The sequence below is a fragment of the Macaca fascicularis genome, chromosome 6 (genome assembly GCF_037993035.2).
Source record: "Macaca fascicularis isolate 582-1 chromosome 6, T2T-MFA8v1.1".
NCBI lineage: Eukaryota > Metazoa > Chordata > Mammalia > Primates > Cercopithecidae > Macaca > Macaca fascicularis.
The window spans coordinates 115,413,057-115,437,739 of NC_088380.1; the positions used below are offsets into that span (position 1 = coordinate 115,413,057).

At 35.5% G+C, this 24,683-nt stretch overlaps 1 protein-coding gene across 15 annotated transcripts in view; it reads left to right on the forward strand.

Moving 5' to 3' along the window:
* FER (FER tyrosine kinase) overlaps window positions 1-24,683 on the forward strand; it is a 439,449-nt gene that overhangs the window by 168,717 nt on the left and 246,049 nt on the right. The window contains exon 1 of one of the 15 annotated variants that reach the window (XM_015451759.3): window positions 4,033-4,217. The exons of the other annotated variants lie outside the window; for them this stretch is intronic. Within the exon in view, the coding sequence (XP_015307245.3) occupies window positions 4,089-4,217 (129 nt within the window). The 5' untranslated portion in view covers window positions 4,033-4,088. Of the gene's footprint in view, window positions 1-4,032; window positions 4,218-24,683 lie in introns of those variants that run through there. 15 annotated transcript variants of the gene reach the window in all.

Genomic DNA, 24,683 nt, shown 5'->3' on the forward strand with positions numbered 1-24,683 from the left:
CAAATCCTATTAGCAAGTTGTCTTGATATTACCTCCAAAATATATCCCAAATCTGACCTCTTGATAACATATCCATTGTGATCATCCTAGTAAATTCACCATAAGTTAAGGTCTGAACTACCTCAGCCAGTTTACCTGTTTGTTCCCTTACACTTTGTACATTTTATTTTCTGTATAATAGCTTGAGTTATCTTAATGTATAAATGAGATTTTATATTTCTCCTGCTTATGACCCTCCATTGGTATTCCTGTATAACTAGAATAAAATTCTAATCCTCACCATGAACTCAATTAGATGATCTCATCCCTGCTTACTTCCCCTCATTATTTCCTACCAGTCCTCACCCATCACACTCCAGCCATTGAGGTCCTATTGTCCTTTGGGTACAGTAAGTTTCTTCTTATTTCTGGGCCTTTATGTTTTATCTCCTTTTAATACTTATTCCCCAGATCTTCATATGACCAGCTGCCTTCTTTTGATAATTTCAGGTCAAATGATACTTCTTTGGGAGATCTCTGACTACTTCAGCTGTAATAGACCCTATCTGACCCCTGCCATCATTATTTATCTTATTGCCTTTTTCCTTTTCTTGCAAAGCACTTACTTTAGTATTTTTACCATTTCAACTATTAGTACAATTATTAAGAATTTACTCTGTGGTAGGTTGGTTCTAATAATTTACTCTGTGGAAGGTTAGTTCTAAATATTTCCATGCATTAAATACTAATATATGTACTTTGGTATGTATGAACTCATTTGATTATGGCATGTATGTATGTTTTTATTATCTGTCTTCTACTATAATCCCTGCTTGTTCCTCAGACTGTAGCTTTAAAAAGGTAGGCACTTTCATTATGTTTACTACTATTTCCTCTGCCTTGTACAGTGCTTGCTATGTAGAGGAGGCTAAGTAAATATTTTTTGAATATTGGACAAGCTCTTAGAACTCATATCAACAAATAGAGTCACCAAATATTTATGTAAAATAATCTCCTAGGCGATAGGGAACATTTCAATGGAAGAAATCATACTTGACTGATTATTCTTAGAGCCTTTTTTTAGTGAAGGTAGTGTATATAAAATAAGCTACTTAGGTTTCAGAAAATACATTGACAATGTTTTTTACCAAAGGTTACTAAATGTTAAATCACTGCTGAAATGGGAAATGGGCTTTTAGCATGACCCAAGAACAGGTTTAAAATCAGAAGCCAAAAAGTAGGAACAGATGTCTATTTGACTAGAAAAGTATAAAGAGCAAGGTGCCCCAGCAATTGATTATCACATCTGTTATGGTTTGAATTATGTGCCCCCAAAAGATATCTTTAAGTTGTAATACTCGATACCTGTGTACGTGACCTAATTTGGAAATAAGGTCTGTAGTTGTAAACTAGTTAATATGGTGAGCTCTAATCCAGTGTGACTGGTGCCCTTAGAAGAAGAGAAGAGAGACTGACATACAGGGAAGACAGCCATGTGAAGACAGAGGCAGATACTGGAATTATGCTATCACAAGCAAAAGAATGCCTGGGGCTACCAGAAACTATAGGAGGTAAGGAAGGGTTATCCCCTAGAAGTTTTGGAGGGAGCATGGCCTTGCTAATACCTTGATTTCAGACTTCTGGCCTCCAGAACTGTAGGATAATAAATTTCTGTTGTTTTAAGTCATCGGATTTCTCGTACTGTGTTACAGCAGCCCTAGGGAATTAATACAACATCTGTTGTGATTATTGTCTTTATAAATGATCTGAAAGAGGAGGGTCTTCCTAGTGAGGTATCTAGATGATATTAAAGTTTTCTAGTTGTGAAGAGCAAAACCAGTGAGTACAGATGATGAACAAAGAAACACCAAAATTAGCTTCTCTCTGGGCTAGACCAGGCAACAAATGCAGCATCTTAAGAGTTTATATTCTTTGACTGTAAGCATTGATTTCAACTCATTTAATGTTGAAAATTGCTTCCAGATTTAATGTTTTATGATTTTATGAACCTGGGTAAGTGCCTGGCACCTAATGAATGCTTAATGAATATTTAAAAAATAAATAAGTGAAACCAATCAGGAAATAAAATATAGGAAAATATAATTTTATTTTAATGAAAATATAAACTTATTCTGGTATAAAATTCAAATTATGTTTACAATTAGAGAAAAATGAGTGCAGGGAATGATTGAGAAACTGTAAATATTGTTTACTGAATGTATCAACACTTAAGTAGAAAAACAAAATTAATAAATTGTTAATTTATCTTTGGAGACTCTTTTTTTGGCAAAAGAATACCTTTGGTGAAATAGAGCAGGGACTTAATCTAAGAAACATAGTATAATAGTTAATTGCATAGTTTCTGGAACAAAGTTGCTTGGATTTGAATATGTGGCATCGGTCATTTTTTGGCTATGTAAGTTTGGGCAAGTTAAACTTTCCTTACCTCAATTTTCTCATCTGTAAACTAGGGCTTGTAATAGAAACTATTTCATAGGGTTAATGTGGGGAATTAAATGAGATAATCCATCTAAAATGCCGAGAACAATGCCTGCTCCTAAAAATTCTTTACTCTATATTGTCTATTATTGTTTATTAAATGTAAAATTTTATAAAATTATTCTCAGTATACAAAATGAGATTTATTTTGATGGGCGTGGTATAAAGAATGATTGTTGCAGACAATAAAATATAAAAAGTGAATACCCCCCAAGAAAACTAGAGGAAATTATCCTAAGAGGCAAGAAAATTAAAAAAAAATTTTTTTTTTATTGCATCTAATTATAAAGGGAGCCAGAGTTTAAAGAAGGAGATGTTTATGTTAGAATTGTGACCCGGGAAAGTTTTACTGGGTAAGACTTTTGACTCTCTTTCTCTTTTCTGTTTTTCTTACTTGTTTTCATAAAGTTTCTTGAACTTTGGTCCATTAGAAAGAATGTTCTGTACAATACCTGAATATACCTGGCATCTAGTAGTTGTATAGTACAACATCTAGTAGTTGTATATTTGTTTTAAAAAATGAATGAATAAAGCAGAGATTTATAAAACAATTAACAAATTATTATAGAATAGGTTATCAAAAGTGGAGCCTTACTTTCCGATTAAACATTTATGGTTTTGAGTATCCCACTCTACTTCCTCTCTAGCCGTGCCACTTCATTGTGTGTTAAGTGTAGTACATTCTTGTGGCAAGGAAATTTAAAATTTTTATTTCTGTTTGGACCTTAGAGATCATTTGCACATACTTTATATTCTTTACCTTTGAACAGAAGAATTATAAAATATTAGAGAGTTATACCTCAATAAAAAATAAAAAAATTAAAACACGTTGGATTAAGAAAAGCTTTGTAGCACAGCTATCTGCAAGGTTTTGTTTCAAGAACTGCTTGAAAGTTTGGTCTATTCTCAGAGACCTTGAGATTAAAAACCTAAAATAAGAAGACTTCTATATGTTTCTTAGGAATAAAATCAGGTATTTTTATTTATTTAATTAAAAAAATCAAAGGCCAGGTGCAGTGGCTCACGCCTGTAATCCCAGCACTTTGGGAGGCTGAGGTGGGCGGATCACCTGAGGTCAGGAGTTCGAGACTAGCCTGGCTAACATGGTAAAACCCCATCTATACTAAAAATACAAAAAAAAAAAAAAAAAAATTAGCCAGGCGTGGTGGCGAGTGTCTGTAATTCCAGCTACTCAGGAGACTGAGGCAGGAGAATCACTTGAACCTGGGAGGCAAAGGTTGCAGAGAGCCGAGATGGTGCCATTGCACTCCAGCCTGGGCGACAAGAGTGAAACTCTGTCTCAAAAAAAAAAAATAATAATAATAATAAAAATCAAGTAGAACAGAGATTTATTTCTTAGATAGTGTATATTCACTTAATGTACAAGGATTTTCTCTTTGTTGCTTGAAAACGCAACATTTGTTGGCTGTATCTGTACCTTTAATCCAGAACTGACTAGTATACTTCCGTGCCAACAGGGGGAGATAGTATGAAATAGGAGATCCAGATTTGCACCTCTCTTCTATCTTGCTTTTGCCTCAGACAGGAAGGTTTGTTGGTAAATTGACTTCCTTGGGCCCACTGTCACTATCTGTTAGCTAAATTTTGAGATGGAGCAGAAAATGAAATGTCCTCATTGTAAGGGTCAGCTGGAGCCTGGTGTCGGCTCCCAATCCTGTAAAACATGTGTTTTAATGTTCAGCTCTGAGCCTTCCACATCAGAAGTCCACAGAGATCAGGTAAGGGGAAGTTCTGTTTCAGGCCTACTTTACCCAGGGCCTAGACATTATCTAAGAGTCCAGCAGGTCATCTATTTTATGCGGCTGCTTCAAATGGGGAGGATAATTTCTCTTGACTTCTGTATCTGGGGGTAAACAAAATTCTTTTGAACAATGCTGTCACTCAGATGCTAAACCAAAGTCATTGAAAAAAATGAAAGTGGCTTCTTTTCCATTTGTATTTTATTTCATTTGTTTCCTTAATTCACCTCTCAGTTTTGAGAAAAATATGTCCTTTCCAGTATTTCAATACATGGAAGGTAAAAGACAGTGCAGTTTTATCGACTATTTGAGGAGAAACATGGCTCAGATTTTAAACTGAATATTCAACAAAGATAGTATTAAGATTTCTATTTTTCAAATTTCAGTTTCTATTCTGGCTGGTGAGCTCAATTTAGCCTTGTTATTTTCAATGTCTGTCACCAAAGGAAAATAATAATGTTTTTCTTGAACATAGGTATTTAATAGTTGGTGACAATAACTGGTAAAGCTTTTCATTATGATATGTAACTGTATAATTCAATGCTAATTTTATAATCAGTGTTTATGGTTTAATTTAGTAACTTGGAATACACTAATTCCTTACTCTTAATGTATAAAATATAATTTCTGTTACTAATAGGAATATAGCCCTATTTTCAATCTGTTGTGTTGGTAAATAATTATATTTGTATGTCATTTGACAATTTAAACTTAATTGCCTGCATTCTCTTGAGTCCCTTATTTAATGCCTCTCTTTTTTAGGCTTTCTTTTTCCAGATTCACTATATTAGGAAAACCTAATTCTGGCCTTCAAATAAGAATTGTAAATGCCGAAGAAGTTTATATATTTTCTTTATTTTGAAGATAGTTGAAATGCATACACGATTCTCGCTTTAATATTACTACATCCAGTATTTGGCTTATGGTGTTCCAAATATGTGTCCTATATTATTGGATAAGTACTGTTTGTAAATATAATGACCATTACTCGTGTGCATAAGTTTTGCGTTATCTGGTTTATAAATTTATAAAAATATTAGAGGATGTTGAATCCATTGGGATTGTCTTCTCCAAATTATCATTTTATATATAATAATGTCTCTGAAGCCTGAGATAATTAATGACTCACATGGCTAGCTAGTGACTTGCATAACTTAAATTTTTTTAAGAAAAGTCTTGCTTTCTTGTTACTCTTCAATCTCTGATATATATTCTTTTATGCTTCTTCTTTAATATTTTTCTGTTTTTTTATACACACTGTCATCTTTTCAAAACCATTTTGTGCTTTTTATTTCTTATTTTTGAAATTGTTCTTAATTCTTAAATTTTATTAACTTTTTTCTTTTATATTAGAATCTTCAATCTCTGATATACATTCTTTTATTATCCTTCTTTAATATTTTTCTATGCATTTTTTATACATACCGTCATTGTCTTTTCAAAACAATTTGGTGCTTTTTCTTATTTTTGAAATAGTTCTTAATGCTCTTAAATTTTATTAACTTTTTTCTTTTATATTATTTCTACTACATATCTTCAAAGTAAAGTAGAAAAGATTACAACTTTATTATTTTTCTCACTTATGTCAATTCTGTTTAGAGTAAATAGAATAAGAATTTTTGCTTTGATGGCTACCAGCCACCATCCTTGGGAAGACATTACATATAAGGATGCACACTGACTCTTGAAATTTTAAAACAATTCAACAAATAAATACTTAATTGAACTCTCATAATTATGAACTTCTACCCATTGCCTTGATGATTTGTCTTTGGTTATTAACTAATACTGATGTAAGTATAAAGACACCTCTTGATAAACCTAAAAATATACTTTTAAGTACTTCTCATTGTCAGTCTGCTCAGTCAGATGTTATTGTACTCACTTGGAGACATACATATTACTACACTCACTTGGAGACATACATATTCAGTTACACATACCTGAATTGATCATAGGAAGCCTTTGTATTCTTATGGAGTCACTATTTAGCCTCTGTGTTTTATACAGATATTCTTGACATCTTTTGTTTTTATTTTCTGGTTCTTTCTTTCTTTCTTTCTTTCTTTCCTTTCTTTCCTTTCTTTCCTTTCTTTCCTTTCTTTCCTTTCTTTCCTTTCTTTCCTTTCTTTCCTTTCTTTCCTTTCTTTCTTTCTTTCTGTGAATTCTTACCACCATCAGGTACATGCTGACTCACAAGAGTATGTTTTAGGCAGAAGTTGTCCTTTTATCAGAAACTGACATTCCTCTAGAGATGAGACTAGTCTAGACCTAGTTTTCGGGTAAGCCATAGCCCCTCAAGCTGCTTTTCTGGGTCATCTGTTCCCTCCAAGTAGTGTGTCATATTGATACTGTATTATGTATGGTAGATCGATTCTTTATTGGGATTTCACTTCCCTCACCTATTATAATACAATTTTCCATCTTCTAAGAATTTTTAAATTTGGCCTTTGAAAGCTCATTCTGATAAGCAAACTTCCTGTTCAACAGAAGACTGCTCATTCTCCCGTATCCCATGTAATTCAGCATTGAGAAGTGGCTATTAATGTGGGCTTTATTATTCCTTTACCTTCGTGTGAAAGTCTTTGTGTTTTCAAGGCTTGTGGAGTTTGGTTGTACTGCATTGTATCCCTGCTCATTGTTGAAATCTTTGGAACTTCTCTTCATTCCTCCTTATTCATCAATACATGTACTCTCTTTTTTAGTCTCTTTTTCTACTTTTGGCCATTTTGGGATGACTTTAGCAGTCATATGAAAGACCCACCTCAAATTTAGTTTCTGCATTTATTGATCTAAAAATAGTGTTGACTGAAGGATGATAACTGATAAGCAAATTTAGGTCAAGAGACTTTTTGTAAGAAAGACAGAAGAAGGCTCTTGGGTTCTTCTTGTTTCTGTTGAGTAACTGGCACCAATTCTGAACTGCTTACTTCATTTACAAATTTCATTTAATGAGACACATAAAACCTTATTTATCTAGGTTAATTTTAGACATATTCCTGCCACAGTAGTTGAAAGCAACCCTAACTGAAAAAGTAAGTAAAATGTTGGCAAAAATAGATAATATTACTTAGCACAGTACTGCTAGTTTCATCACTGTAGTTTGTTTGTTCCTGTTTTAGAAGGTGCTTGCTCCCAAATGCAGGAGCTTCTTGTGGCACTGAGTTTATGAAGGTAGAATTCTAGTGCATCAATTAGATGTTCTAGTGGGTTTTAAAATCTGGCCATCACACCTTGCTTTTGTAAATATCTATGTTTTGAAGTCCTGGTACTTTCCCTTCTGCCAGCTCCATACTTTCTGATTGAATTCTTAGAAAGCTTTTACTGCTGCCGATTGGCAATCATGTCACAAAATATTTTAAAGCTATGTGTATATTTCAGTGTTTGGTGATGTGATAATAGTATTTATGAAAATAAATTCATGAGTTCTTGAAATGTATTATAGGGCTCAACTTTTTAATAAGAATAAAATAAATATTGTAAGGAATTGATTTTAATGGCTGTTAAACATATTGAGAAAATAAGGTAATTGTATTTCACATTGCCCTTTCTGATTGTTTAGCTTTAGGTACTGCTTTGGATGCTCAGTTTCTAATTAATTTCTAGCAAAAGGTTTATTCTAGCTGTGAACGGTATAATTTTTATATAGCATCTCCCTTGAAAGCATATACATGCATACATATATATGTATATAAACTGTTTATGTACATATACATATATATGAAGTTTATATACGTATAAACTGTTTTTGCTCTTTTCTTAAAGAAGAGGGTGAGAGAGAATGAGGAGCAGTAGAAAGTATGGTCAAAGTTAGAAAATAAATCAAAAGGGTAATGATAGGTGAATGCTTTAATATGTGTCTAATATTTTAGCCAAATAATCCTTAGAGTCTTTATAGTTTGCTTTTTATGATACTTTTCTATGGATTTAAAAATGTCTTGTATAAACTTTATTTTGATGAATAAATGTATCTCTAGGGATATGAGAACACTGTGAATATATGATAAAAATTTACCCCCAGATATAGACTGTAACTTATTGTGAGGGGACTGGGAAAGAGGAAAAGTATGAAGTGGTTTTTAGCCTTTTTATTCAATCACAGCAGGTAAGATATTTCTATATTCCTAATGTCATAAAGGTGTATATCCTGCAGTAATTAGTAGAAACAGACTGTTTGTTTTGTTTGTGGTAGTGAAAAAGCATTGGCTGCCTTAAAGTCTCTCTTTGCCAATAATTTTTTTTTAATTAAAGAAGCACACCAAAATAGATTACTCTGTTCCAGAATGTGTTATTGCTAATCCATTGTAAGTGGTGACAGAACAAAGTATAAATACTTTATTACATGTAGCTACATCTTGTAAGTCAATTCCTATCTCACCAGATGTTGCTAGCTGGAATCTAGACATCATCTAAGATACTATTTACTAGAATCACAGAAATCCTTGGTTATGTGGTTTATCTGTTGCATTATTTCACCCAAAGCAAGGTTGGCTTTTCCTTTGCATTTAAGTTAACAGAAATAAGGTACATGATCATTTTAAGGAATTGGGCTTACAAAGAAGGAGGTGACTTATTTTTTCTTTTTTTTTTTTTTCCTAAAGGAAGTCACTAAAAATGTCTGGCTGTCAAGAAATGAATAGCCTGGGCTACAGAGCGAGACTCCGTCTCAAAAAAAAAAAAAAAAAAAAAAGAAATGCATAACTCTCTAGTGATAGGTTTTCTATGAATGAGGGAAATAGTAACAGAATAAGAGGGCCAGTTGATTAAAAAATGTTCCAGAAATATGACCTTGTCTCCAAGTCAAAAATACTTTAAAATATCGGGGGGAAAAGTTATAAAATACAGATAGAAGTAATTACAAAGCAATCTCGTAGCCTTGAGTCATCAGGAGAAAGTTAAACCATGTACATTTTGAACTGTTTAAAAAGACAGAAATACATAATTTGGTTTTTCAAGATAATCTTTTTTTCCTAAGATTGAAAACCTTATACTTTATTAAAATAATTTTCATTTTAATCAAGAGTTACTAGAAAACTTGGGCATGATTTTTAGAACACTCAACAATAAAGGCTGGCATTAAATTGCATCTATTTGGTATTTGAGAATTATATGGACAGATACAACCGTAAATGCTTTATTATTTTTTTTATTATACTTTGTGTTCTAGGGTACATGTGCACAACGTGCAGATTTGTTACATATGTATACATGTGCTATGTTGGTTTGCTGCACTCATTAACTCGTCATTTACATTAGTTATATCTCCTAATGCTATCGCTCCCCCCTCCCCCACCCCACAGTAGGCTCCGTATGTGATGTTCCATGTCCTGTGTTCAAGTGTTCTCATTGTTCAGTTCCCAGCTATGAGTGAGAACATGCGGTGTTTGGTTTTCTGTTCTTGCAATAGTTTGCTGAGAATGATGGTTTCCAGGTGCATCCATGTCCCTACAAAGGACACAAACTCATCTTTTTTTATGGCTGCATACTATTCCATGGTGTATATGTGCCACATTTTCTTAATCCAGTCTGTCACTGCTGGACATTTGGGTTGATTCCAAGTCTTTGCTATTGTGAATAGTGCCGCGATAAACATACGTGTGCATGTGTCTTTATAGCAGCATGATTTAAATCCTTTGAATATATACCCAGTAATGGGATGGCTGGGTCAAATGGTATTTCTAGTTCTATATCCTTGAGGAATCGCCACACTGTCTTCCACAATGGTTGAACTAGTTTACAGTCCCACCAACAGTGTAAAAGTGTTCTTATTTCTCCACATCCTCTCCAGCACCTGTTGTTTCCTGACTTTTTAATGATTGCCATTCTAACTGGTGTGAGATGGTATCTTATTGTGGTTTTGATTTGCATTTCTCTGATGGCCAGTGATAATGAGCATTTTTTCATGTGTCTGTTGCCTGCATAAATGTCTTCTTTTGAAAAGTGTCTGTTCATATCCTTTGCCTACTTTTTGATGGGGTTGTTTGTTTTTTTCTTGTAAATTTGTTTGAGTTCTTTGTAGGTTCTGGATATTAGCCCTTTGTCAGATGAGTAGATTGCAAAAATTTTCTCCCATTCTGTAGGTTGCCTGTTCACTCTGATGGTAGTTTCTTTTGCTGTGCAGAAGCTCTTTAGTTTAATTAGATCTAATTTGTCAATTTTGGCTTTTGTTGTCATTGCTTTTGTTGTTTTAGACATGAAGTCCTTTCCCATGCCTGTGTCCTGAATGGTATTGCCTAGGTTTTCTTCTAGGATTTTTATGGTTTTAGGTCTAATATTTAAGTCTCTAATCTATCTTGAATTAATTTTTGTATAAAGTGTAAGGAAGGGATCCAGTTTCAGCTTTCTACATATGGCTAGCCAGTTTTCCCAGTACCATTTATTAAATAGGGAATCCTTTACCCCATTTCTTGTTTTTGTCAGGTTTGTCAAGGATCAGATGGTTGTAGATGTGTGGTATTATTTCTGAGGGCTCTGTTCTGTTCCATTGGTCTATATCTCTGTTCTGGTACCAGTACCATGCTGTTTTGGTTACTGTAGCCTTGTAGTATAGTTTGAAGTCAGGTAGCATGATGCCTCCAGCTTTGTTCTTTTGGCTTAGGATTGTCTTGGCAATGCGGGCTGTTTTTTGGTTCCATATGAACTTTAAAGTAGTTTTTTCCAATTCTGTGAAGAAAGTCATTGGTAGCTTAATGGGGATGGCACTGAATCTATAAATTACCTTGGGCAGTATGACCATTTTCACGATACTGAATCTTCCTATCCATGAGCAAGGAATGTTCTTCCATTTCTTTGTGTCCTCTTTTATTTCATTGAGCAGTGGTTTGTAGTTCTCATTGAAGAAGTTGTTCACATCCCTTGTAAGTTGGATTCCTAGGTATTTTATTCTCTTTGAAGCAATTGTGAATGGGAGTTCATTCATGATTTGGCTCTCTGTTTGTCTGTTATTGGTGTATAAGAATGCTTGTGATTTTTGCACATTGATTTTGTATCCTGAGACTTTGCTGAAGTTGTTTATCAGCTGAAGGAGATTTTGGGCTGAGACGATGGGGTTTTCTAAATATACAATCATGTCATCTGCAAACAGGGACAATTTGACTTCTTCTTTTCCTAATTGAATACCCTTGATTTCTTTCTCTTGCCTGATTGCCCTAGCCAGAACTTCCAACACTATGTTGAATAGGAGTGGTGAGAGAGGGCATCCCTGTCTTGTGCCAGTTTTCAAAGGGAACGCTTGCAGTATTTGCCCATTCAGTATGATATTGGCTGTGGGTTTGTTATAAATAGCTCTTATTATTTTGAGATATGTTCCATCAATACTGAATTTATTGAGAGTTTTTAGCATGAAGGGCTGTTGAATTTTGTCAAAGGCCTTTTCTTTATCGAGATAATCATATGGTTTTTGTCTTTGGTTCTGTTTATATGCTGGATTACGTTTATTGATTTGCATATGTTGAACCAGCCTTGCATCCCAGGGATGAAGCCCACTTGATCATGGTGGATAAGCTTTTTGATGTGCTGCTGGATTTGGTTTGCCAGTATTTTATTGAGGATTTTTGCATCGATATTCATCAGGGATATTGGTCTAAAATTCTCTTTTTTTGTTGTGTCTCTGCCAGGCTTTGGTATCAGGATGATGTTGACCCCATAAAATGAGTTAGGGAGGATTCCTTCTTTTTCTATTGATTTGAATAGTTTCAGAAGGAATGGTACCAGCTCCTCCTTGTACCTTTGATAGAATTTGGCTGTGAATCCGTCTGGTCCTGGACTTTTTTTTGTTGGCAGGCTATTAATTATTGCCTCAATTTCAGAGCCTCCTATTGTTCTATTCAGGGATTCCACTTCTTCCTGGTTTAGTCTTGGGAGAGTGTATGTGTCCACGAATTTATCCATTTTTGAAGATAATCTTTTTAAAGGTATGGCTCAATGAGGCATTTCATTAGTGCCTTTTAGTTCCAAGGTAAGTTATTGTTTTAAAAATTGTGAATTTCTGAAGTTTTAAGATATCTAATAATTAGCTGTTTGTTTTTTGTACCTTTACACCCTCAAGATAATTTATGGATTTTTTTTGAATCTATGTATAATTCTTAAGCAGTGAAGCAGTTGCAGATATTAACACATTGGTACCCTTTTCTTTTTTTTTTTTTTTTTTTAACATTTTTTAACTGAAAAAAAAAATGTTTTGTGGATGCAGTCTTATTTTGTTGCCCAGGCTGTCTCAAACTCCTGGCTTCAAGCAGTCTTCCTGCCCAGGCCTCCTGAAGTAAAAGGATTACAGGCATAAGCCTCCATGCCTGGCCCTACCCATTAATTCTTTCTCCTCCTTTTCCCTCCCCTCCCCTTCTCCTCCCCCTCCCCTCCTTTTTTCTTCCCCTCCCCTCCCCTTTCCCCCCCTTTTCTTCCCCTCCCCTTCCTTCCTTTCACCTCCCGTCCCCTTCCCTTCTCCCCTCTCCTCCCCTTCCCCTCTCCTTCCCTCCCCATTTTTGCGCCTTTTACTCCGCTTTTCTTCCTCTCCCCTCTCCTCCCCTCCCTTTTTTCCCCCTTCCCCTCCCCTCTCTGCCCCTTCTCCTCCCTTCCTTCCCCTCCTCTCCCCCTCTCCTCCCCTCCCCTTTTTCTCCTCTCCCTGTCCCTTCTCCTTCCCTCACATTCCCTCCCCTCCCCTCCCCTTTCCCTCCCCTCCCCTACCTTTCCTTCCCCTTCTCCTTCTCTTCCCTCCCCTCACCTCTCCTTTCCCTCCCCTCCCCTCCCTTTCCCTCCCCTTTTCCTCCTCTCCCTTCTCCTCCCCTCCCCCTCTCCTCCCCTCCCCTCCCTTCCCCTTTTTCTCCCCTCCCCTCCCCTTCCTGTTCTTTCTCCTCCCCTCCCCTCCCTTCCCCTCCCCTCCCCTTCTCCTCCTCCTCTCCTCTCCTTTTTTCCTCTCCTTCCCTTCCTTTTTGTGACAGGGTCTCGCTCTATCTCCCAGGCTGGTTGTGCCATCTAGGTTCATTGCAACCTCTGCCTCGTGAGTTCAAGCGATTCTCCTGCCTTAGCTTTCTGAGTAGCTGGGAGTACAGGTGAGCAACAGTACACTCTACTCATTTTTGTATTTTTAGTAGAGACAGGGTTTCACCATGTTGCCCAGGCTGGTCTTGAACTCCTAACCTCAAGTGATCCACCTGCCTTGTCCTCCCAAAGTGTTGGGATTACAGGCGTGAGCCAATGGGCCTGGCCCAACCCATTAGTTCTATGAATAATTTTGTTGCTCCTCTATCAGTGTAGGGAAGGAAAAATATGACTTGGGTTAAATTACATTGTAGTTTTGATTATAAGAATTCTTATTCTGCATAAGAACTTTTTATTATTATCTTTGGAAAAGTTATTTAACCACTCTAGGCTTTGGCTTTCTAATCTTTAAAATGAGAATAATAACAGGACCTGCTATATAGTGTTCATAGAAGATTAAAATGGGCAATGGTGCTTGGCTCATAGTTAGTGCTACTGTCAGTGTTTGAGACCTTTTCTAAGCAGGTTAGTATTCTCTTTTCAACAGAGACTTCAAATGGTATATTGTGATTGTTTTCTTTCATGTAGCCCTTAAAACTTCAGCAATAGTGATATTACTCTGTTTTTTCCATGTGTTTTACAATAAAAAAATCATTTGGTGTCTCACTGAGCTACACTGAAATTTAATAAATTTGTGTCACTGAACGAAGCATTTCTGAAATGTGGATCCAAAGTTTCCTGTGTTTATATTCAAGGGCCTCTCCTCTTATTGTTTTATCTTTAAGTTTCTGATCATTTTATGTCATTAATATTTCATAGTTTTCATTCATGTCTAAATTCTCTTACCATCCCAGGCCAAAAATGGCTCTTTTCTTGAGATGTGGTATTAAAAATAGTGCATGTCTGAAGTCAGGAATTCGAGACCAGCCTGGCCAACATGGTGAAACCCCATCTCTACTAAAAATAGAAAAATCAGCTGGGTGTGGTGGTGGGGACCTGTAATCCCAGCTACTTGGGAGGCTGAAGCAGGAGAAACGCTTGAACCTGGGAGGCCGAGGTTGCAGTTAGCCAAGAATGCGCCGTTGTACTCCACCCTAGGAGACAAGACTGAAACTCCATCTCGGGGAAAAAAAAAATAGCGCATAATTCTTAGGTATAAATTAACCATAGTTTTATATATAATATTATCAATTTGATTGTAATTATTGTTCAGTACTGTGTTGAATAGGAGTGGTGAGAGAGGGCATACTTTTCTTGATTTTGAGTGAATGACTGATGCCCAGCGTTTTCTTGGCTTTCTGTATGTAATCTAGGCAACCTGGCTTAGTACCAAGAGAGTAAGCAAAGAGTTACTTTGTTACCTTCTCTGTACCTTAGTGCAAGTCACTTCACCCCCTCTGACCTTCATTTTCTCATGTATTATGAAGTGAAAAAGCTGAAATAGAAAATCTTTAACACAGAAGGTTCCTTCTACCACTGATTCTATTTAAGACCGTTTCATTATATGACAGCTTTGTAAAAAATGTGATAGAATAAAAATTTTGGCCCAGTAATTTTCACACTTATTTTTAATGTTAATCTTTTTAGTAATGCCCTGTTTACATAAACGTATATTGACCAACTTATTTTTGTCTTGGGAGTTGGTTGCTTTTTAAAGTCCTTTCTTTGCTGATGTCTTATCAGCAACTATATTGGACTCCAAAATATGAGAAGAAACTTCAAACCACATGTGCTAATTACTGTGAAAATAGACGCTAGCAAAGCAAATAAAAAGTTAGCTAGTTTTCCAGCTACTGCACTGTGGGTGGGTGAATAGCCAGAGGGAGATCATCCAGTGACCTTGCTACTGCTGAGCTGTAAATGTTGCTGTACAGTTTCCTGGAATTATCAGGGCTCTTGCTGGGAAAAAACATCTTTGGGACTACAGCTACATTTCTGACAGTGGATTTTGGGGCAAGGTGTCACTTTAGTTAGAGATAATAATGTTCTGAAAACTGGATGGGCAATGAAAGATTAACAAAAGCATATATCTACAGAAGGAACAGGATTGGAAAAAAAGAAAAAAGCATATATGCACATTTTTATTGCATGGAATCTATGTGAATCATGCAATTCTTAACCCATTTTCCTGATTAATATATTACATATAGGGGTGATTTTTCTTTTCTTGGACATTTAAGATAGCTGCTGATTATAAGGTAAATATGCAGTGATTCTTTGTCAGCTATGTGCTGTTGTCTAGGACCTCCATAAAAAAATTACCACAAATTCGGTGGCTGAAAACAACAGAAATATCTTCTTTCACAGTTCTGGAGGCCAGAAGTCCAAAATCAAGGTTTTGCCAGAGTTGATGCCTTCAGGAGTCTCTGAATGAGAATTGTTCCATGCCTCTATCCTAGCTTCTTGTGGCTGCTGGAGATCCTATCGTTCCTTCGTTCATAAACACATCACTGTAATCTGTCTCCTTCTTCACATCACCTTCTGTGTTTCTTCTTCTTCTAAGTTTTCTTATGAGGAAACTTGTCATTGGATTTAGGGCCCCTGGATAATCCTGTATGATCTCATGTTGAGACCCTTGACTTAATTAAATCTGTAAAACTTGCTTTTCCAAGTAAGGTTACGTTCACAGGTTCTTAGTGGAAATATCTTCTGAGCGGGGTGGGGGGAGGTGGTGGTCACCATCTAACCCACCTACAGTTTGTGTCTCTCTTCTGTTTAATTATCAAGAAAGTTCTCAAAAATTAAAACTGGTTATGGGTGAAATCCTTAACTTGAGAGAAGCTGATTCTTTCTGCCCTTTTATTCAAGTAATTTTTTGAGTACTACTCTGTGAGTCATAGTATTTCGGAACTGGAAGATACTATAAAATATTTTTCTTTTGCCAGAAGCACAGATATTTTGTTTATGGTCCAACTCCGAGTTAGAGTCAAAGCCAGACCTAGAACATAGATTCTGAATCAAGTGTTTACATCTGTATTGTGAGACCAGAAAGTCCTCTGTTTATTATGTTATTGGAGCAATTAAATATACATTTATTGAGCAGACTTCAAACAGCATTACTTTTTGAGTGGTTTGGGAAAGAGTCCTTGAGAAATAAGAGGTCTGTGTCTTGCAAGAACTATTCAAGGCAGGCAAAATAGCATAATGATTAATAGCAAAAAATTTGTATTAATGCTGAATTTAAATTTCGGCTGCTTGACCACATGATGTTGAGCAAATCACTTAGTATTTCTGGGGCTCACAGTCCTGGCTCACACTATTTGGAAAATACCTGGGGATTCATTGGGAGCAAAGGGATTGAGAGGATTTTCAAATTCTCAATATTTAAACTTTATATGCAAGGAAAATAATTCTGCTTAATATAAAAAATACAATTTTAAATATCAATGGCTATTATTTTATCTTTAATAATTTTGCTAAACCTTTGATACAGTTATTTGGTGAGTACCCATTGTTAATTTTTAGATGAATAATTGTAGTTTTGATGATGACTCTTAATCAGAGATCTTCATGGTTGTAAGTCTGATGTTAGGAGTTACACAATGGCTGCTTTAGGCCAGTGGTTTATTATGTTGTTTATTTCATATCGATTCTCCTATGCTTAATTGCCTGTTGACGTAATAGTTAATGAACTTCTGAAAATACCCAGTATACAACAGTTCTCATGGGTACTTTATTAGCTGAAGCAGACTAGAGCCTATTACATAGAAATAGAGACCTGGTGCTAAGATTTCTAACTTACACTCATATTGATAAAAATTAAGCCCTGGAGGTGTTATTTATAAGATTTGGTAATTGGTAATGTCTGGATTAAGTAATACATTTTTATTTCTAGATATGTACTATGCCTTTCTTGAACTTATTAAGAAGTTAAATATTCTCTGTATTAACACTTTTAGCTATTTATAAGTACAATAAACTGGTTTTCAAATTAAAATAATTAGAAAAATCAATCTTTTTGAAAAATGCAAAGGAAAATATCTTTTAACTCCCAAGATAGTATTCTCCTGTTGTTTTTGAGAATTTCCTACTATTTAAATAGGGATAACTGCAGATTCTTGAAATCAGTCTGAGTTAAAAAGATTACCTATAATTGGAATGACTTGGGTTAAATTTGAGTACTTTAATTTCATTTTTCTCTTATGTGTCATTTGAGATTTCTTAGCACAAAACAATAGTTCAAGTAAATATATTCCCTTTTATTTGCTATTTAAATGGTGTCTAATAGCTCCTGTCTTGCTTAACTTCATCATTAATATATAGCATTTATTTTAATATTTTAATAATTTGAGTTAAAAAAAACCAATAAATCCCCCTGCCCTCTTGTAGTTTAGATTATATTGTGAGTGTGTGCTTGGGCCTCCAGATATCTGGCTTGTATGACAGAGGTATTAGTACCATTCATTGAAATGGGAAACCGATAAAAGGCCAGCATTGGGAATTATGAGTTCAGTAATATGTTGACTTTTATATCTAAATAGAAGTCACATGAATGTTCCAACATACAAGTTTGGAGCTCAATTAAAACAGTTTAAATTGCAGATTTTGTGAGTAGACTTGGTTCAGGTGGTAATTGAAGTTGAGAAATAAAAGAGATCCCCTAGGGAGAAAGTACAGAGCAAGTGAAGAAGAAACCTGGAACCAGTAGAGCCTAGAATCATATTACCATTTAATGACCTGAAAGAGGAGGGTGAGCCTGCTGAGGAAACTGAGAATGTGTAGTCTGAGAGGTTGGAGGAGAGTGTGGTAGGGGAATAAACGTTTCATGTAGGCATACATGGTCAATAGAGCGGAATTGTGTTGAGACATCAAGTAAGAGAAGTGGGAAATGTGTCTGTTAGATTGGTGAAATGGAGTCTGTTGGTTTCCTAAGACCATCTGCTTTGGTGTAGTTACGGGGTGATAGCCAAATAAGAGCAGATTGAGGAATGAGTGGGAGTAGGGAAAATTGAGACAGTGAGCATATATAACTCTTTTAGGAATTTTTTTTATAAAGAGCAAGCAGTAGCTGCAACAGAATATGTGGTGAAGGGAGAGGTTCCTCCTTCCCTTTCTTCTGCTCTCTCCTTCCTTTATTTCCTTCTCTTTTCCCTCCTTTTTTTTTTCTATGACATATATATATATGTAAAAACTGATGGACTGGTGGGGAAGAACCATTTGAGAAGGGATGATTGACGGTACCTCAGAGATCCGTTAGGTTCTTGTAAGGTGTAAGGTTCTGGGGAGATCAGTAAGCAATGAGATCCAAAGTGAAGTAGAGTGGTAATCCTTACATGGGAGTTATCTGCCCCATGTTTCAAAAAAGGGAAGGAGATTATAAAAGGTAGAGAAGTTTATAGCTTTGAAAAGGCAAGATGAAGAGGTTCCTACCTTTGTTAATTCTATAGAAGCTAGAAGGTATGGAAAAAGGTGGTTTTAGACATAGAAAAGTAAGAAAAGTTTGAAATGATTGACAATGACAGTGGAAAATAAGAAATGAGTTGGCCAGATATTTAGGGCCCATTTGAAGTTAGTAATCATGTGATACTCTGTAACAGTGTTTAGTTGCTTGGGTGCGAACTCAGAGAGAGCAGATAGTTGGATCCATCCAGGGTTAGATTTTGCCACAAGGGAGCACCTAAGAGACAGGATAGCAAGGGAATTTAGAACATTGGCAAGAGTATCATTGAAAATGATGTAGCCTGGCATCTAAGTTAAATAAAGAGAGAAGAGAAGAGAAGATGATTGATTGGGAGAAAGTAGGAGACTACAAGACTTAAGAGTTCCAGTGAGATTGAAAAATGGTTACAGTGTGACTGGTTGAAAGCAAACTGATGGGATAGGAGATTGTGGCCAAAAAGAGGGGAGCTTAAATTTAGAGCTCTTCCATGTGATGGTAGTGTCCAAGGAAAAGCCATGACTGATGTAGAGAGGATACAAATGTTTCCCCTCCCACCCCTACAGATTGAAAGCTTTGTGACAGCACCTTCTGAGGTGTATGTTGCGGAATATTTTCTCTCCCAAATGCAAGTAGTAATTCTTTATTAAGGCTCTGAGACATATTGCATTAATGAATCTGTTTAAATTTGTTTAACTGTGCATTTCTAAAATCTATGGGACTACAGAACCTTTTGTACTATGACGTCTATTAACGGCCATTTAAACTAGGGTTTTCCTATACTTTTGAGCAGTTGTTTTGTTTGTTATGTGCTGAAACTGTTAAATTAATGGGAATAAGTGAGAATAATTGTCACAACATATATAGTTTATAAAGAAGGTTTAATCTACATTAATATATATCAATATCAAAAGATTTCTTTTCCTATTAAAATTAAATGTGTCTAAAACCTAAAAATGTAAGTTAGTATATTGTTTTGTTAGTGATCATTGTGACATTTGAAGTTGCTTATTGAAAATCTTTAATTAGTAATTGATATTCCAGGAAAACCTACTATATTAGTTCTATACAATAGTTACCCAAGTTAGATTAGTTAAAACATAAAAGAGTTTACCCAGTCACGTAATTGGATATACACAGAAGTTCAAACCATGTCGTCAAGAATTTGTTTTCATTTCTCAGCTCTACCTTCTATTGTATTGACTTCATTCTCAGGCAGGATGTACTGATGTCCCATAGTGTGACAGTTTTTCTCAGAGAGGCTGAGGATGGGACAAGCACTTAGAATCTGACTAATTTCTTTCTAAAATGTATCTCCTGGTTGGATTTTATTAGCTGATAAAAGAAGTACAATATTATAACTACCATTTTTTTATTTAAAAATTTTAATTTTTCTGTATTTTTATTAAATCTTAGGATTTTCGTTTAGGTCCTTAAGTTTCTGATTCCATTCTAATAAATAAAATCTTGACTGAGGACTTGAAACTCCAAATGTTCCCAGTTACTAGTTCCAGTAACAAAAGGAGCTCTGATAAGAGGATTATTGATGCATGTGCAGTACAAGAATACTAAACATTAAAACCATTCAGGAACTTTTTAGATAAAGTTGGAAACTTAAAACATTTACAAAAATGAAATATGTACTTAGTAGTCTTTATCGTGTCCTTGTGAGGTCCTCTGCAGCAAATACAAAACCCATAAAACTCATCCTCCCTATCCCCTGAAACCCATCAATAAAGGAAAACAAAACAAAACAAAACCCCACAAAATAACATATCAAACTTTTGAAACAGTGGTCTTTAACCTGTTAAATTATTTTCTGAGGAATGTAGCCTTGAACTGTGTAGTAATTGTCATAGAAAATGGTAGTCAAAATCAAACCTGTAGCTTTTGGCAAATTAGTGGTCTTTTTGATGGACTTTTTAGTGAATAACCATAAAAGGTGTTTTACGTTTTCCTGGTTTATAAATAAAGGAAAGTAAAATGATCACGAGTATTAAATAAATTACTGGCCTTAATGAAAAGCATATGAAATTTATATCCAGGTTGAATATGGAAAGTCACAAGAGACCATCATTTCTGCCTAACAACCAAAATAAGCTACAAAATAATAGTTTTTGGAAACCTCATCAGAGAGCTAAGGACAGAAGTAAACCTAAATGAACCTACATGCAGAAAGTGACAGGCCTTTTGTAGGAAAAAACAGACCCATGATTACTTTCATCCTTGGTGGAACTGTATGAGCAGATGAATCCTTAAAAGTTTTTGAGATATTTGTAGCGTCAGGTGTAGGCTGATGTGAAAGATTAGAATCTAGAGGAGCCTGACCCACAGAGCAAAGCATTATCTGTCCACCAGCTCTTACGCAAGTGTTTTCACTGAGTGAAGGAGGCCATCAGAGAAGGAGACTTGAGAGAGATACTTCAAATGAAATCCTCAACACATCAGAAAGGTGGTGTGTGGGGTGTGTGTCTGGTGGGGGGTGCGGGAGTGGGGAGGAGTTCAGGCAGAAGAACTGAGCACTCTAGGGTTTCACTTACAGAAGAATGTAAGAGCCCTTTCCCAAACTGATTCTTTGTAGGGAATGCTGGGTCTTCACAGTCTAGGGCAATGGCCCTCCAAAGACTAGGCTGAGGAATGTGTATTAGAGCTGAAAGTTGTCTTCTTAGGTACATAAAGTAGTGAGTGAGGGCAAAGAGACTTCCCTCCCCCACCCAAAAGACTGTAAAGCTGGGAGAGATCTCCTGTATTTCCTAAAGCTGATGGATCAGCTTTGAAGCCGAGGGAGGATGCTAGAATCTCATCATGGCTCAGCTTTATTTTTAGATGAAGGAAAACTGATCTCTCTCAAAGTATTTGAAGGCTGTGGCAATTGATTTAAACTAGAACTGTGACAAAGGCTAGACCCAACTTATTAACTACAGCTCCAACTCTCCAACAGCCTGACAAAAAAAGGAGTGGGTATGCCCCTTTCTTGAGGATAATATTCTTGAATTCAGACTCTACTGTTGTTTTATACAAACTGTCTGGCCTACAATCAAAGATTATATAACACACCAAAAAGTGAGAAATGTGACCCATAGGCAAGAAAATAGACGGACTCAGAGATGGCCCAGATCTTGGAATTATGAGACATTTGTTAATATAGCTGTTACAAAAATGCTTAGGGATGTAGTGGAGAAGATGGAAAATGTGTCTGAAAAGCTGGGAAATTGCAGTAGAGATGTGGATACTGTAAAATAAATGGAAATTCTGGAATTGAAAAATACAGTATCAGAACTGAGAGCTTCATTCAATGGACTTGTTAGATAGACTAGAAAGATCAGTGAGAGGTAAAGACAGGTTGGTAGAAAGTATCCAAATTGAAACAAAAAGAAAAAAGTGAAAAAACATAACGGAGTGTTTGAGGTCATGGAATAATATCAAATGTAGGGGAGAGAGATATGGGGGTAAAAATTCCAGGTTTTAATGATCAAATTCTTTCCAACACTTTCAGCCCAACGGTCCATGAAATTTTAACAAACCGTAAGCAGGATGAAATATTTTAAAAATCACATTTACTGATATCATAGTCAATTATGAAAATGGCCAGGGGGAAAAAGATACATTATGGATAGGGGAATAATGATATGAATTGTAGATAATGTCTCTACAGAAACAGTGGTGGTCAGAAGACAAAGTACTAAAAGAAGAAAAGCTACATCAACCTTGAATTCAATATCCAGTAAAAATGCCCTTCAAAAATGAAGACAAGCAGCTTGTCACACTCACCAATCTCTTTTCTGTGTCCAGTCTATCTACTAACAAGTCCATCAAATGCGTTTTTCAACTCTGATACTATATTTTTCAATTCCAGAATTTATATTTATTTGCTAGCATCTCTACTGAAATTTCTCATCTTTTCAGACACTGTCCATCAGAAAAATGGAAAGTAAGTGTTGGTGAGGATGTGGAGAAACTGGAACCCTCACTGGTTCAGCCACCAGGAAAACAGTTTGGCTGTTCTTCAAAGTTAAGCATGAAATTACAATTTCACTCCTATAAAACAGATATTCAAACAAGTACATGTATACACATGTCCATAGCAGCACTATTCACAGTAGCCAGAAGGTGAAAACAGCCCAATGTCCTTGTCGTTGCTAGTAAAATAAAAATAAATATAGCTAATATTTATGAGCATTTATTATGGTAAGGTAGAAAGGGAAAAGAAGGGACAATGAGAGGTGGAGACAAGAGATAGGGAACTTGCAGTGAGGAGGCGTATGTAGTGTATGCAGGGAATGGTAAAGAGGTTATTTTGACTTTATCAAAATAATTTGTTAAATGGAGGAATGAGCTGGGGACTTTGTGAAGGTGTAACTGAAGCTGGTAAAATGCCTTGATTGCTAAACATTGGTCTTTAATTAAATAATACTTTCATTATAAGGTATTCCTTGTCTCACAATTTATTAGTTTTAAGTCAAGTAGAAAAATTTACTGCTGTATCGTTATGTCCCTAAATTGTACCAAAAGCAGAATCTTAGTTAAGATACCTTGATAATTCAATTTATAATAGTTACAATTTTTCATACAAACAAATTACACAGTTGTTTACTGAGCAAAGTCTTATCAGCTCTTAAGTTGTTGTATCAATGAGATGCTCATCAGGAAACTTGTTGGTGTGCATCTTGTAGTACTGGATAATTTATAAAAATTGTATTTTGGTGAAGGGATGGATGAATAGGCAGAGCACAGAGGATTTTTAGGACAGTGTGGGCTACATGTTGTTAAACATTTGTCCAAACCCATAGAATGTACAACGAAAAGAGCAAACCCTAATGAAAACTATGGACTCTTGAGTGATCATGATTTGTCAGTGAAAGTTCTCAACTGTAGCACAGGCACCACGCTGGAGGGGGATACTGATAATGGTGGAGGCTGTGCATGTGTGGGGGCAGAGGACATATGAGAAAATCTTTTCCTTCCTCCTGCTTATGCTATGAACTTAAGACTGTTCTAAAAAGTAGTCTTTAAAAAAATATTTATTTAGCCATTTTGGTCACACATTTGGGAAAAGCACCATGGAATGTGAACTGGCTATTGAATAGGATGGAAGCTAATTATAGCCTTCTTCTTGGGTCTTATTTCCCTACAGACATCTTATTTAAGAGATACAGAATAAAGAAAGCAAAAGGAATGATTTATGACATTTTACAACCTAGATCTCACTGAACTCTATTCTGTTTTACTGTAGATTTCCTTAGCATTGTTGTTTTAAAACAAGATCTTAATAATCATTCAGATGTTTCTTTTGTGTATTTGGTTTCTAATTTCATTATTTCAGAAAATGAATATGCCTGATTTAGCAAGGGGGTTTTCTTTCTTTTTATAAATAATCTTAATATGCAAGCATCAAAGAGAAAAGACAACATGACAAACTAAGTTACTAAGGAGTGAATACTTCTAAAATGATTTGCCTTTAGTCGGAAACACTATTGCTAAAATAAATCATTTAGAAACTGTTTTAATACTTCAATTCTGTATCCTGATGGAAATAGAAACTATGTATCTTGCATTGTGCCCAGCAAATCAGCATTTTCAAAACCTTAGGTTACTTCTAAATGCATTTTTTTTAAATGAAGGACGTACTGATATTTACAGTATTTCATTTATATTATGAGTGATCTATAATGTAGAATTTTTTCAGAAGGTAGTCTTCTCTGGGGTTATAATTTTCCTGCAGTTATTTCTCACAAAATCCCTCTGAATTTTATGGCTGTTTTGCATAAGAAGTCCCTAAGATATTTGGCACTCAGCCTGGAGTTTGAGCATGAATATTATCTTTTTCTTGATTCTTATTGCCTCTTGATTTTAATAAGTCGCTGGCTGTTCCTACAGGGCCAAATAATCACTTGCATTGTTCTGTCCAAGAATGTTACTAGATTGGGTGTATTTACATAAGTCTGTGAGAAATAATATTCAGTTTTTGTTTTAAAGACCTGTTATAAACAACAACAATAAAAGTCTTCCTTTCATGATAGTTCAGCCATCTCATTGGTTCATATTCTAAGGGTACCTCAGGCTAACTGTGACTAAATGCTCTAAGGAAAGTA